The sequence below is a fragment of the Brachyhypopomus gauderio genome, chromosome 14 (genome assembly GCF_052324685.1).
Source record: "Brachyhypopomus gauderio isolate BG-103 chromosome 14, BGAUD_0.2, whole genome shotgun sequence".
In the NCBI taxonomy this organism is placed as follows: Eukaryota; Metazoa; Chordata; class Actinopteri; order Gymnotiformes; family Hypopomidae; genus Brachyhypopomus; species Brachyhypopomus gauderio.
Window position 1 is genome coordinate 6,974,183 of NC_135224.1, and position 14,531 is coordinate 6,988,713.

The 14,531-nt window shown below is 40.9% G+C and overlaps 2 protein-coding genes across 2 annotated transcripts in view; one reads left to right on the forward strand and one right to left on the reverse strand.

Moving 5' to 3' along the window:
• The first annotated feature begins 228 nt into the window (after positions 1 to 228).
• On the forward strand, positions 229 to 3,873 carry LOC143475652 (thioredoxin-like). Its single transcript, XM_076973532.1, has 5 exons — positions 229 to 491; positions 1,604 to 1,708; positions 2,129 to 2,197; positions 3,278 to 3,343; positions 3,484 to 3,873. The coding sequence occupies exons 1-5, from the start codon at positions 468 to 470 to the stop codon at positions 3,544 to 3,546; spliced, it is 327 nt and encodes a 108-aa protein (XP_076829647.1). The 5' UTR covers positions 229 to 467; the 3' UTR covers positions 3,547 to 3,873.
• The window catches only part of svep1 (sushi, von Willebrand factor type A, EGF and pentraxin domain containing 1), a 67,781-nt gene continuing 56,741 nt past the window's right edge, over positions 3,492 to 14,531 (reverse strand). Inside the window, 9 exon segments of the mRNA XM_076973525.1 lie at positions 3,492 to 4,138; positions 4,905 to 4,998; positions 6,615 to 6,710; positions 7,956 to 8,051; positions 8,734 to 8,904; positions 11,602 to 11,787; positions 13,572 to 13,748; positions 13,859 to 14,032; positions 14,300 to 14,363. Of these exon segments, the coding sequence (XP_076829640.1) occupies positions 4,108 to 4,138; positions 4,905 to 4,998; positions 6,615 to 6,710; positions 7,956 to 8,051; positions 8,734 to 8,904; positions 11,602 to 11,787; positions 13,572 to 13,748; positions 13,859 to 14,032; positions 14,300 to 14,363 (1,089 nt within the window). The 3' untranslated portion in view covers positions 3,492 to 4,107.

Consider the following 14,531-nt stretch of genomic DNA (forward strand, 5'->3'; position numbering starts at 1 on the left):
ATGAAATGAACTGATTTCACGTATTATCGCTATGGTTGTGAGTCAGGAGTATGCCCGGAATCCTGAGATCTGTTAAGTCATGGTGACTGGATCAAGTTTACACACCGCCCCCACTCACCATCATAATCACGCCCCCACAACCAAAAAAATCTATTACACTTTGGAAATGAACCAGAATGAGATAAACGAACAAACTATTTTAAAACTACCGTATTATGTGAATGTGCACAGTTTAACTTGGCATTTCAACGCTTGTCTTCTCTCTTGAAGACGATAAGCCAAGGCGAATCTTCTGGGAGGAGGGAGGCCGTGGCCCGTGTGAGGCGGATCTTGTGATGTGATCATGGCGGGGAGGCAGGACTAACGGCTCCAGTTTATCAACCACGCTCAGTGCTCTTCACAAATCGCTCAGCTCACACGGCCGTGGACTGTCTGTTGGACCCGGATAGTTGCAGGAAAACTTTACGATGATTATTACAATCGAGGATAAGGTGAGGTTGTCCGTTTCATGGGTGTTTTGAAAACTGTTGATGCTGACTGTGTATCTGAAATCTGAAATGTCTTGGATGAAGAGAAACCAGTGATTATTTACGGGTCTTTTATTTTGTCGGTTCCTGAAAGAACGAGACCTCGTAATTAGCTAGTTGGCCTACTTATATAGTTAACATTGTTGGTCTCTTTCGGGAAAAATGTAAACAGTCTAAGCAACAGGCCAAGGCGTGTACACGAAATATAACGGTGATGTGGAGAGTTTCGGATCCTCTGTAGTTTTTCTTTTATTTTGCTGAGTCATTAACCGAAAATTTACATATTCTTTGCTAGTAATTACGTATTCTCTATAAGTTCGTTTCTGTTAACTATTCTTTTAATACCTGTTTTTTAACAGCTAATATTCACTGAAGGCTATTTTGTTTTCTGAGGTGTAGTGGTCACGTGGTATATTCGTTGGGTGGGGTAGGACGCGGTCAACAGGAGACTGATTATAAATCAATACTAATAATAAAACTGATTAGCGATCACAGTACGGATCACTCAGTTTGGAACCTTGTCGCACTGTTTTGTTCTTATACAACGTGAAAACTTTCCGAGCAGAGAAGTCTTGCGGAACTTTATATGTAGTTATCTGCAGTTTAGAAATAACAAAAATATATCAGATAGTCGATGTATCAGATGGTTTTTTAAAAATGAAATACCAATATGCTTTAAATTAAATTAAGTCCAATATTTTTTTTTATTATCGGGGAAAGTATTGTTTGTTATGCCTGTAACATATGGACAGCATACTACGTTAGGATTAAAAGCAAGATCAACAGCCATAAATATATGTTTAACGCACTGCAAACTATATCCGCGTGTAAATTAATATCATTAATATCCTTGTAAAAGAGGCCTTGTCTCATAAACTGACTTGAAGTGCAAACATGATCCAAGGCATAAACCTCAGTACTCTGCAAACCTCCCTCACTTCAGCTGTGAACTGGTCTATCAGAGTTTTACTCTCTTCCACATTGAGTTTGATGTCTCACTGCTTCTATAAACCCGTAGCCGTGTAACAGAACCATTTAGTTGATGGTGGTGAACACTCTCTTTGTCTTTCTCTTAGGATTCCTTCCAGACCAACCTGACAAATGCAGGGAACCGGTTAGTGGTGGTGGACTTCACGGCCACGTGGTGTGGACCTTGCAAAATGATTGCCCCGGTCTTTAAAGTGAGTAGTTTCACAGCATCTGGTACCTGCAGTTGTCAGAACCATAATGAGAATTCCACAGGGGCTTCCGGAATCATTGAGAGCTTCTCTGTGCCTGTGCATTGTTGTCCTGACAACCACAGGGCGGGGCTTCTTCCGCCTAAGAGGCTTTTAGTGGAGTGTTAATTCAGTTGACTGAGAGGGAGATGATGAGTGGTACAGTCTGAGAGCACACAATAAATGCTACAATGTTATATCTATGAATAAATAAACAGTGCGTCATTGATAATCTTTTCAGTGTAGTGTCTGTTTCCAAACATTTTGACTTGCTTGAGTCGCTGACTACGTCCTGCCACACAGACTGATGTGTTGCACTAGTACAATCAGGCATTAAAGTGTCTCGAGCATTTTACTCATGCTGGTTCTCCTCTCTTTCTTCAGGAACTGTCTGAAAATCCAGCGAACAAGGATGTTGTTGTGTTCCTAAAGGTGGATGTGGACGACGCAGCGGTAAGACACTCACGGGTTTGCAGTTACCACCTTAAAACGTTCTCAGATTCCTCCACATCTTCAGATGGGAGGTCCTAAAATCATACAGACGAACACTTCCCAGAACCACAATCAAAGAGCTCTTCCTGCAGGTGGAACATCTGTCTCTTCAGGTGACTTTCCAGTGCAGTCAGCAAGCACTGTTTGTGCTTCAGTAGAACTGGACACCAGTCCAGCAGAACTGGGTTCCATGGGAACAGCAGATAGGGCTTTAATTGATACATTGATATCTGATCTCTGAAAGGATATTGACATGTTTTTTATTCTTTTTTTTAATTATAGTTTGGTTTTTGGATCCTGACGTTGCTATGGTTACGAAGAGTGGTTTCATGTATCAGTGTGCATGTGTGTGCATGTGCACACTGAATGTGCATGTGTGTGCTTTTGTGTATTTGCTTAAAAGGAGTTTGTTGAAAATGTCAGGCCACTGGCTGAAATCAATTTATTCTGCCCATCATTTAAATCACAAATCAATGTAGTTAGTCTAGTGAAGTGTAGCATTTTTGGTGTTAGAAGATCCAGACTGTGATCAGTGAGGAGCCCAGCCTTGTTGGACACTACCTTCCCTGAGCTCTGTCCAGTGGGTCATGATGTTGGGCAGTGTTCAAACCCAGGTAAAGGTTACAGCAAACCATCATGAGTGTGTATGAGTCTAGGACTGCATTATTAACGATCAGTTTGCCTGCAGGATTTTGACTTGGACATGTTAAAACACACAATATCCCACATAAGAAATGAAGAAGAAACCTGTTCTAGTAAAGGGACATGAACAGATTAAAGACCACACAATTTAAATGATAATAATCAACCAAAATAAGTGTGTGTGGCTTGCTTGCGTCGCTTGCGTCGCTTGTGGGAGGTGGGGCTCTTGGTCTCAGAGGAAACCCATCTCTTCCCATAAAATACCGTGGAGCTGCATGCCATAATAAAAGGATGTTATTAAAGATTATCACTTGGCTTAGAGCTGATGTAGAACACCAGAGGAGTCCTGACCCAACCACTGTTTCTCTCTTTCTCTTTCTCCCCTTCTTTCTTTCTCAGGACGTGGCCGCAGAATGTGAAGTCAAATGCATGCCGACTTTCCAATTCTACAAGGCAGGGAAGAAAGTGAGTTCACACTCATGGAGATGTGTCCCGATCTGTTGTGATGTTCCTTAGTTTATTATGAAATCAGCAGTCCAAAAATATTCTTCTGTAAGTTATGATAGTTGATCAGCTACTTCACATCTGTTGTATCCTGTTCACAGATTGATGAGTTTGCTGGTGCCAACGTAGAAAAACTGAAAGAGTTGATCGCCAAACACAGATGAAGCATCACAGACTTTTTTTTTTTGTAACGCTCCCTTGCAAGCTCTATTTGCACTTTTGCAATTTTCCTCTCATACAAAGTGCTAGTTATACTTTTTTCATCCCAAAAGGCAAATGTTGTGAATCTTCACTTAAGCTTTGATATAATGTATTCAATAACAAATCCAGTATAAATGGAAGATGATGAGAACAATATTATCTCTGCTAAAAAATGTAGAGCAAACAACAGACCTGGAGTGGTTAAACTGTGGATGGAGAACACCTGTTTGTTGTATGGTTGTATTTTCTGCTTTAATAAAAATGTGAAAAGAATAGTTTATACACATATACACTGGACAATCACATTAAAGTTTTTACACATCATACAAGTTAATGTTTATAGCAGCAGCATATACTTAATACTGTTTTATTTTCTATATGAAAAAATACAGCTTTAATTTACAAACAAACAAAGAACACACTTATTTGAATGTTTCTGGAAGGGGAAACTGTTTACAGTTTGGTCTGGAGACTCCTATATCCACCATGGTGTGCTGATAATCCAGCTTCTGTGCTGTGTATTATTAAAAATGAAAATATCCTGATTTTCTTTTCCTAAAAACAAAAATGAGGGGATAATTAAATATATGCAACTGCAACTCTATCTCAATTAAGACAGAGTACATAAGTGTAATGTTTATATATACATATATATAAATGCATTTTATGCCTAAGCTAAACTCCATATTAATGGTTTTGTGACAACAAGGTCATAGAGATCTGGTCAGGTGTCAACAGATATTTGGCCATACAGTGTAATTACCAGGTTTAGTATGGGAATTTCCAATCTCCAACCTGTGTTGAACTCTAGGATTGGAGATTCTAATCTTTTCAGGTTTGCATATTTTTTGCATATTTTAGAGCTCTGGCTTTCTCAGGGCTACCCTAAACTCCTAAAGGGGAGATCTGAAGACTCCTGTATCTACTACGGTGTTCCTGAAAATATCGTGGTTTTCTTTTCCTAAAAACAAAATTAAAAATGTGTAACCACAACTGTATCTCAGTTAAGACAGGGACTCTTTTCAGGCCTGAGCTAGTTTCCTTATAGTATGAAAATGTACAGTACGATTTACAACTCGAAGTACCGATCTGCAGGAAATAGGGTTGGACACATATGGTTTAGGTTTTTCTAACACACTTGATGGTCCTCAATGGCTTAAAAAATAATTTCAATAGTGGTATGTTGGGACAGAGGACATGTAATGTAGGGACATCTTTAAGAGACATGCATGAGACAGGGGGGAGGGGGGAATACACAACCAGATATGGAACCTGGGCAGTGTTTGTAATAGGGGTTTTAGATGTACCTGTATGCACTTACCTGGAACAATCGTGTCCAACCCAGCCCTGACTGCAGTGACACCTGTTAGGCCGGATACACCGGCCTCCGTTCAAACAAGGTGTGGAACACACCGCTGGGGGCACATCCGAAATATACTCATTATCAATGAACCACAAAACTTGCACTACACATTCTTTGATATTAGTACAAAAGCATCTATGATTCAGTACTAAACACATTCCTAGAATGCTGGCTTTATAAAATAAACCTTTAAATGAAGCACACCTACTGACTTAGAAGTGCGGTATTAGTCTCATTTGCACTGAATTTACGGGGATTTCAAGGCCGTTCTTCTGTTTAGAGTTTCCTGCGGACTCATGTTCTCGCAGATAGGTCAGAAAACACGTCTGATATGAATCGACACAGGAACAGAACACTACAGGACTTCCCCTAGCGGAAGCTCCACAGCCTTTTAACTCGCCACAGAAACGCTGTCTGTTTTGTTCAGCTAACATCAGCTTAAATCTGAGACGCTGTTGGATTCCAGCCCGTCATGAGGTCATTGACCAAACAAAGGCATTTTTTTGTATGGATGTACTGCCTGTTTGACTGAGGCAGACTGACCTACCTAACAACATAATGTGTAACGAGGCTATCAGGTCTGGCTGGGTGTGCAATCAGTAAACGGGACAAAGGTCCCTCTTTCCTTGCAGTCGTAAAGCTCTCCCTTCTAATAAAAGGTTTGTGCTTGTTCCTTGTATACATCTGTACGTCACCTTTACATCTGGTAGATAGAATTTGTTTTTTTTTGGTAAATAGAAAAAATGTCTTGTATCTGATTAATAAATGAATGAAGTATCTGCAATACGTAAGTAACCTAGAGAGTAATAGTGTGAGCTTCTTTCTATTCACATATATTGATGCATTTGATTTTTTTTTAATGATCAATGACGTGACATTTGTACAAGCAGCCTGCACCACTCCACAAGCCTTCACATGGATTCCTATTGTTTTTAGAATCTGAAGATGTTGTAGTTACCATCACCATGTCAACACTCATAATGCAAGCAAACAAAGTCATTTATTTTCTATATAGGCAAAATCACTTGCATCCACTTACAAGCAGCGATCTCCCTCAGGTGAGGGTGATTTAGGACTGGGGCCCAGTGGGCATCACACTGATGGATCTGTTGTCATAGCGCCCTGTAGCGCTAGAATGGAAGCAGCGGGATCTCTCTAGGAGATCACCCCTCTTCGTAATCACCCCTCACCCCTCTTCGTAATCTCCCCTCACCCCTCTTCGTAATCACCCCTCACCCCTCTTTAGTAATCATTTCTCCATTTAGCTCCCTTGTCCACATACCGTGAAGGCCAATCAGTTTTGAATAATGTGCTCAGGTACGGGCAAGAACACATGCACAATTCTTATGTAAGTCTTCTACATTAACATATTCACATCCATTTATTAATTCTCAATGTAAAAAACATATATGCCACAGTGTGATTTTTATTCACATAGATTATTCTGCGGTTACATTTATAAGTTCGATGTGACAGCTGCTGAAGTAGATGTGTTTATGTCACAGCGTGTACACTATACTGCGTTTGTACTGAGTGAGTGTAGCATTTGCTTGGTTTTCCCCCATTCCATTCAACCACACAAAGCCTCAGCACGTGTGCGCACACACATAAGTACAAGTACACCTCTGAGCAGCAGAAGCACATGCATGCACAGGCGTGCACACTTACCAGTGTGGCAGCGCGTGCCAGTCCAACCTACTGGACACTCGCACTGGTACGGAGCTACACAGCGCCCTCCGTTCAGACATGGCAGGATGCATATCGCTGAAACACACACACCCACACACACACACACACACACACACACACACACACACACACACACACACACACACACACACACACACAAAGAAGAGAGGGATGATGTAAACCAAAGTCCCCCAGGATTCCCAAAGACAATGAATCAAGACACAGCACCTTATCTAGCTGTGACTCATAGTTTCGTTTCTTCTATACCACCTGTCCTACATCTCTTAATAATAATGAAAGGGTTCAGTAGATAATTTGAGGGTTCTGTACATAATGTGAGAGTTCTGTTGATAATGCGAGAGGTCTGTAGATAATGTGAGGGTTCTGTAGATAATGTGAAGGTTCTGTAGATAATGTGAGGGTTCTGTTGATAATGTGAGGGTTCTGTAGAGAATACAAGGGTTCTGAAGATAATGTGAGGATTGTGAAGGTAATGCGAGAGTTCTGTAGATAATGTGAGGGTTTTGTTGATGATGTGAGGGTTCTGTAGAGAATACAAGGGTTCTGAAGATAATGTGAGGATTCTGAAGGTAATGTGAGGGTTCTGAAGATAATGTGAAGGTTCTGTAGATAATGTGAGGTTTCTGTTGATAATGTGAGGGTTCTGTTGATAGTGCAAGGGTTCTGAAGATAATGTGAAGGTTCTGTAGATAATGTGAAGGTTCTGTTGATAATGCGAGGGTTCTGTAGATAGTGTGAGGGTTCTGTTGATAATGTGAGGGTTCTGAAGATAATGTGAAGGTTCTGAAGATAACGTGAGGGTTCTGTTGATAATGTGAGGGTTCTGAAGATAATGTGAAGGTTCTGTAGATAATGTGAGGGTTCTGTTGATAATGTGAGGGTTCTGTAGATAATGTGAAGGTTCTGTAGATAATGTGAAGGTTCTGTTGATAATGCGAGGGTTCTGTAGATAATGTGAGGTCAGTCTGCCACCTGAGATGACATGCGAAGAGCTACTCTACAGCCTCGTGAACACGGGATTCATTTCTGAATGGGCTGTGGTGAATATAAATTGGTATATTTTATGAAAGATGGAGCTCAAAAAACAACAGTTCAGATGAGGGGAGGCTAAACTGAGATAGGGGAATGATGAATTTAGTGTGAGTCTGGATGGGTGTGTGTGTGCATGCGTGCACAATGATAGATAAGGTAAAGTCACCGAGATGTGTTCTGTCTACACAGAGAATCCAAAGGCTCACTGAAGACTCACTGAAGCCTCACTCAAATCTGCAGTGCTGAGATAATTTGAGTAACACTTACGTTCCTCACAGAGGCGACCCATCCAACCCTCTGGACAGGAGCATATATTTGGCCTCTGACACACACCTCCATTCTGACACTGCAGCCAACACACAGCTGTAGAAACACACACACACACACAGTTATACTAGTTTTGCCGTCAAAGATCATACTTGATTGAGCATAGACAACTCCACATATCAAGTATCACTGCACAAAAAAAAAACATGCATTCTGGAAGAAACCTCCAAGCATTACATATGTCCACCGAAGGTCATACGTGACCCCACAGTGAAGCTTCACCATCCTAAGAGAGCAGAAGCCAGGTTTTATTAGCAGCTGTAAAATAACGCCCCTCATATGTTTAGGTGCAGGTGGGATTAGCAAGATGCAAAATAATGCGTCTCTATGTCTTAAGAGCACTGTGGTGTTACACATTCTACAATCACAGAAAGGAGTTTTGCTGCCAAGCAAAGTATACTCATTAACAAGCAAAGTATACTCGGTAACAGGGCTGTCTGGGCAAGCATGCATGTTAGAGACAGAGTTTTGTGTAAGTGGAGTCCTCCACTCCATTTAGGATGTATCCATGGCAATGAATGCATAAACCATTCATTCATTATTGTAGGGTCACCAAAAACTGGTTCTACAGTAGGGGAGAACACAGCATTCTGTAAAAGCCCAGGACAACACTATGTTGCTATGTGTCTGTGCAGTATACACAAGCAGAGGCAAGAATGATCACAGGTGCTCGTAGAAGAAGAGGCCTTAAGGGGGCGGAGCCTGCTCCTTGTGCTACCTCTACAGGTAGGAGGCGGAGTCCATGTGCCATTCTCCAAGCACACACTCCTGCCAGTGCCTTCCATGACGTAGCCCACGAAGCATGAGTACGCTGCCATATCACCAAACTGGAACACGGCCCCACGGACCACTCCATTAGCCACGTGTAGAGGAGGGCCGCAGGACACCCCTGTGTAGGGTTAAGATGGATTGGGCCAAGCAGTTAGAGAAAGAGTTAGAGAAGTTGAATCGAAAGGCGCTGGAAACGGTTCTGCTGATTGCTGCATTTGTAAGTTACTGTAAATGTAGCCGTGGCTGACGTTTCAGTTCTTTCTGATTTAATAAGCCAGATTCAACTCATTGGTTAATTACTTCAGGAGTCGATCTGGGTGATTCATCAGCTCTTTGACTGAAGGCACTTATAGGGCCGATGGTCCCTGCTCTAATGACTATGGCTGCTCTATAAAGCAAGAGCAGCCCTTAATGAAATATAACTGGAAAATAAGTATATAAATACTGTATAAATAATATAAATAACACACTGAATATAATGTGCTGCTATCTCAACAGTTAGCACTGTGCAACGATATTATATGAACTGTTTGTATGTGTAATACATTATACTGTGCATTACTCTAACTCTACTACAATTTTTAACCATTTGGGTGAATAATTCCTTTAATGTAGCTGCATGTGAACTTCAGCCTCTTGTGTAAAAATGTTATATATTTTTGATACATGTGTCTGTTAGAAAATTCTCAAAGGACAGTATGTATAAGCTCATACAATGTCAATTCACACCTGTATGCAAACCTCGGCACATGCTGCATAACAGACAACACCAGCAGTCACAACTGCATGACAGCCTCACCAGCAAAACACCCAGTTACTTTGGGGAAAGGCATGCGTCCATGTACACTCAACCCTGTAAGCATGCAAAAGCTTCATACTCAACCGAATGAGCAGACTTTTATTAAAACGGAAAACACACTATACAATAGTTAGTCCTATGAAAATACAAAAATCAAACATAGTCTAGCTTTAGAGCCACATTACTTATTTATATAGCATTAATCATTAAAAAGAAATAATCTTTAATGCATTGTGTAAAATGTGTTCCCATTAGTCAAACTCTTTGACAATAGCTGAATATATCAATATCGCTGTCTAACATTATGAAACATCTGAGGTTCAAGAGTATGCCAGGAGGACTGGCCTAAGTGCCTAGAGATCCCTCAGACAGCAGGAGACCCGAGGAGGAGGGGAATGAGGAGGAGCAGGAACCTTCACGGAAGGATAAACCTGAAGATCAGCAGAGGCTGGGCTGGACCACACCAGGCAGGAGCACAGAGGCAAGCTGCACAGCAGGAGGGTCCCAGCAGGCACAGCGTACATGGAACACCACAAACAAGTGGCTGTCACAGTATACACAAACGTCCATTGGCTGGACCTGCTGAGCTTAAAGTGGGACACGCCCCCAAAGGTGGGGCTGAGCTAAGATCACGTGGGACTTCCAGATACAGTCCCTGACAAAATGGTCATGGCTAATAAATCAGATAGAGTAGTGATGTACAAACAGCAGAAGGAGCATCCTCAGGTGACAGCAACGTCAGGAACAAGGAACACAAAAAACATCAAGAAACACCAAGAGCTAGATGTGTGAGGAGATAAACAATTTGCCATAAACATTTTGCACAGCACGAGCAAGATTACGTTTCAGTTGTCTGGAAGATTAACGATGTAGAACTGCCGTGAATCGTACATCATTGTAATGGCTGCAATGCTGAAATCTAGAAGGAAAAGAGAGGCAACCAGAAAGGCAACCGTATCGACTTACACCATGAGGGGATCTGTATCAAAGATCTCAGAGAGAGAATGAGACTGAGCACATGCCCAAATCCACACTGGTGGCTTTGTTTTACTTGTGTGTGAATGCGTGTGCTTCCTGGTAAGTGTACAAGTGTGTCTCAGCGCAAAAGCACTGTGTGAAAGTGCACACTAAGCACTAGGACCCTTAAGTGCCCATTCTTCAGCCGGGCACTGAGTCATGTGACTCACACTCTACTACATCTGAATCTCAATCTTATCCTGATTCTTCTAGGCAAATATTCCATTTGGCGATGTAGCCAGACTGTCACCATGGGAACAACTTTAAAAATGGTTTAGTGTGGTAGTCTCATCAACACTGCACAGATAATAGGCACTTGTTGCTTGGTATTGTTTGTTATTGCACTTATCGTTGTGTGATACAGAATCTGTGCCATTTTGCTCTTCTTCTAGACATCAGCATTGATTCCAGTATTTCAGCAGTATTCTATATCGTATTCCAGCATTTCAGCATTATTCTATTGTCTTGAATTCTAATCTACTCTAAGGGCTCTGGATAAGAATGTTTGATAAACGCCAAAAATGGGAATGTAAAAATGTAACTGATACATTACAGGCTTTATATTTCTCATTTAGTGTTTTTTAAGAGTTAATCTCATTGGGAGGTTGTGCATAATTGTGAAACTGCCACCTGAGCCAATATGCACTTGTGTGTGCCAGTCCTTTACAAACATGCGCTGAAACCGAGTGTTATATGATGCTGTAGATTAAGAATGCCACAGTCTAGTCTAGCACTGACAAAATACAGACATGACTTAAATGAGCTACAATATATGTTGTAGCTGTGGCACTGTTCTGGACTGGTAATGGAAATATGTAAATGTTAAATTCTACATGAATCATTCAATTTTACATTAACTAATCAGGTGTGGCATAACTGAGAAAGGAGCAGCAATTGTTCAGGGACAAACGTAACAATGGCTCATGTAACACAACAACATAGTGATGATATTGTGGTAACTAGACATTGGTAACGTGCAGAGAAACATGTTCTACTCACTCTCACAAACTGTGGTGACTGGACTCCAGGTCTGGTCACTCCTACAGGTTATGGTGGCAGCACTTTTGCCACGCTGACCTTTGACCTGCTGACCTTTAGGACAAGTCACCAGCATTGTCTGACCCACCAAAAAAGTAGTATTGAGACTGTTCCTTGTCCGGCCAGGAGGAGGCGGGCATGACTTGGCTGTGGGGGGAAAAAGACGTTATTTTGCTTTCAATTTCAGTTTTCAGTAGGCTACTGATATTACTGGTATTATTTGAGTAATACATTCTCTCAAAATATTTTATTATTATTATACACACCATAAATATATAAGGAGAGAGAGAGAGAGAGAGAACATTTTAATGTACATTAAGTTTAAAGAGAAACATGACGATTCGGATGGAGAGCACTGAAAGAGTCTCCGTTATAGTGGAACCAGTTTATATGAGATGATGCAGATGCGGAAATCAAAGGTCTGAAAGTTTGTTTTGAGTTCCGTGTCTTCATTGGTGACATACTGACAACAAACATATGCCATTAATACAGTGAAAGGAAATACAAGGAAACACATTTTCATGTTTTTCTGAAGGAAGTCACCCTTCTCACCGCTAAAGTACTTGAGTCTTAAGGAACAAAATATGTCAAGTTGCACTGCGAGTAAGAATGATTTATAACAGATGGTAGTTCTTCAGCCAGGATTTTCAGACCTAACTGAAACATCTAAATGTGACTGAGGCACGATGGTGGGTCAGAGTGCTCTACCGAACTCCACATGAGCAGTGACAGGAGAATCAAACCTGATAAAGACAGCACACATCCTGCTAGATGCACTAGATAAGACTCAAACCCCAACTAGGCAGGTAAGAACAGAGCGTTGGGTTGGCAGGTAGTGTGCGTTCTGTCAAGTACTCAAGGAAATGTTGAATATGTGAGGAGCCTTTTAACAAAACCATTGAACAATTGACTGGAAAATGTCATCCAGAAACTGGGATATAATTTCATAACAAGCAGATTCAATAGGACGTCCAGGATCGCTTTCCAAATGAGCTTTAGGGAGAAGAGAGAAGCAGAGGCGAGCTACAGCATGCTGAGTCAGGGAGGTGTCCTGCTGACACGCCATTATTGCTAGTGGGCTGAGCGGTCTGGAATATTGATGTCAGAGCTGTTCTGTGTGTAAACGCTGCTATCAGCAAGCTGGATCGTTCTTTCCTGAGTGTAAAGTTCGTCTCTTCCAGTGACAACAGCTCTGCCCTTGTCAGCAGGCTTAATAATAATGTCACTGCATTTGTTTTCATTTTCTGTTTACATTATTAAGTGCAGCATATTTTTTCCCTTGGTAGACTGCTTTTTAGTAGGCATGTTATATATATGATTATTTTATATATATGACTACAAGGACAAGACTTACAGATTTGTATCCATAATAAACTATGAACCACACAATGATACTTGTAATGAAATGTGAGCTCTGTGCATAACAACTGTTTGCCACAACAGGTCTACATTAGCAGGGGCTTCATATTGACTACAGGCGTGGCTATATTATCAGTGCAGGAGTCAAGGGCCAAGCATGCGCTTGCCAAAACTTGCTTAACACAGCAGAGATTTCACAAACCAAATGACAATTTGGCTGCATGAGTGTGACTGTGGATGTGGAGCAAAGAGGAATGTGAATAATGACAAACGTTGACTATTATAAAAATGTAAAATACCTGCTAACAAAAACCTTAACCTGTTTCAATATTTTACATAAACTTTTTGTACCACAGTTTGAATCTGTATATATGCTACATCAATACAAATTTCTTTAACACTGAGAATTTGTTCAGTTTTTTTTAGAGATAGCATCACTAAAGCAATACTGACTAATGCAGATCCCCTTTGTGTGCCTTTTTTCATAATGCTGCAAATCCTAAAAATATTACACGTTTTAAACGGCCTGTGCAGGGAGCTGTAGATGACATCAGAGTGAATGAGAGTCTTACGTGTACAGACAGGGAACGATGAGCTCCATGACCCATTCCCCATGCAAACAACACGAGACTCCCCCTGGAGAGCGTAACCTTTATCACATAAAATCTCAAGAGCACTCCCACTGGCCAGGCTGTGTTCCTGCACCTTTCCATTTAATATTTTGTCAGGCTTTAGACATCCTTCAGGGGCTGAGAAAAATGAGAGAACGAAACAATGAGATATTGTAAGCGTGGGGAAATTATGCATTTTATACTATCTGCTACATAGAAATCATCCATAATTAAATGAGCTTTCTTACCCTCACAGGTTGGTGCAGGTAAGCTCCATGTTCCATTGACCTGGCAGGTAAGGTTTTGTGGGCCAATCAGATTCAGTCCCGATTTACATACATAAGTGACATTACTCTGGTAAGGTTCGTCACTTAGCACAGGAACAGCATTCTCCACAAATGGCGGAGGACCACATGACACAGCTGTCAAGAAGAGGTTTAATGCATGAACAGTTTTGCATATGGCATGTGTGACTGATAGACTACATAAAAGAGACAAAGTTATTACATATATAGTTTATGCATTCAATATAGTAACAGGTAACGTAGAATATGTTACAATAAATAATATTGGTTTGCATGCATTTTATTCTGTTGACTATAAACTATAACAGCATAAAATTAATTACAATGAAGATATAAATTTTCACTGAGAGACATTACATGTAAAGATACCCAACATAGGCTTACCGACACACAGAGGAGGGTCTCCACTCCATGTGGAATCTCCTTGACAGATCTGAACACTGTCACCCTATATGATGGAAGGATGAGAGTTGAGAGAAGAGAGAGAGAAGAATACAAAAGTAAATACAATCCTTTTCCCAAGAATACAAAAGTCTTTTACATGTCTTCTGGGAATATCTTCTAGGAATTACGCTGATACAGTTTAGTGGAATACAATGGTTTGCTTTTACCAACT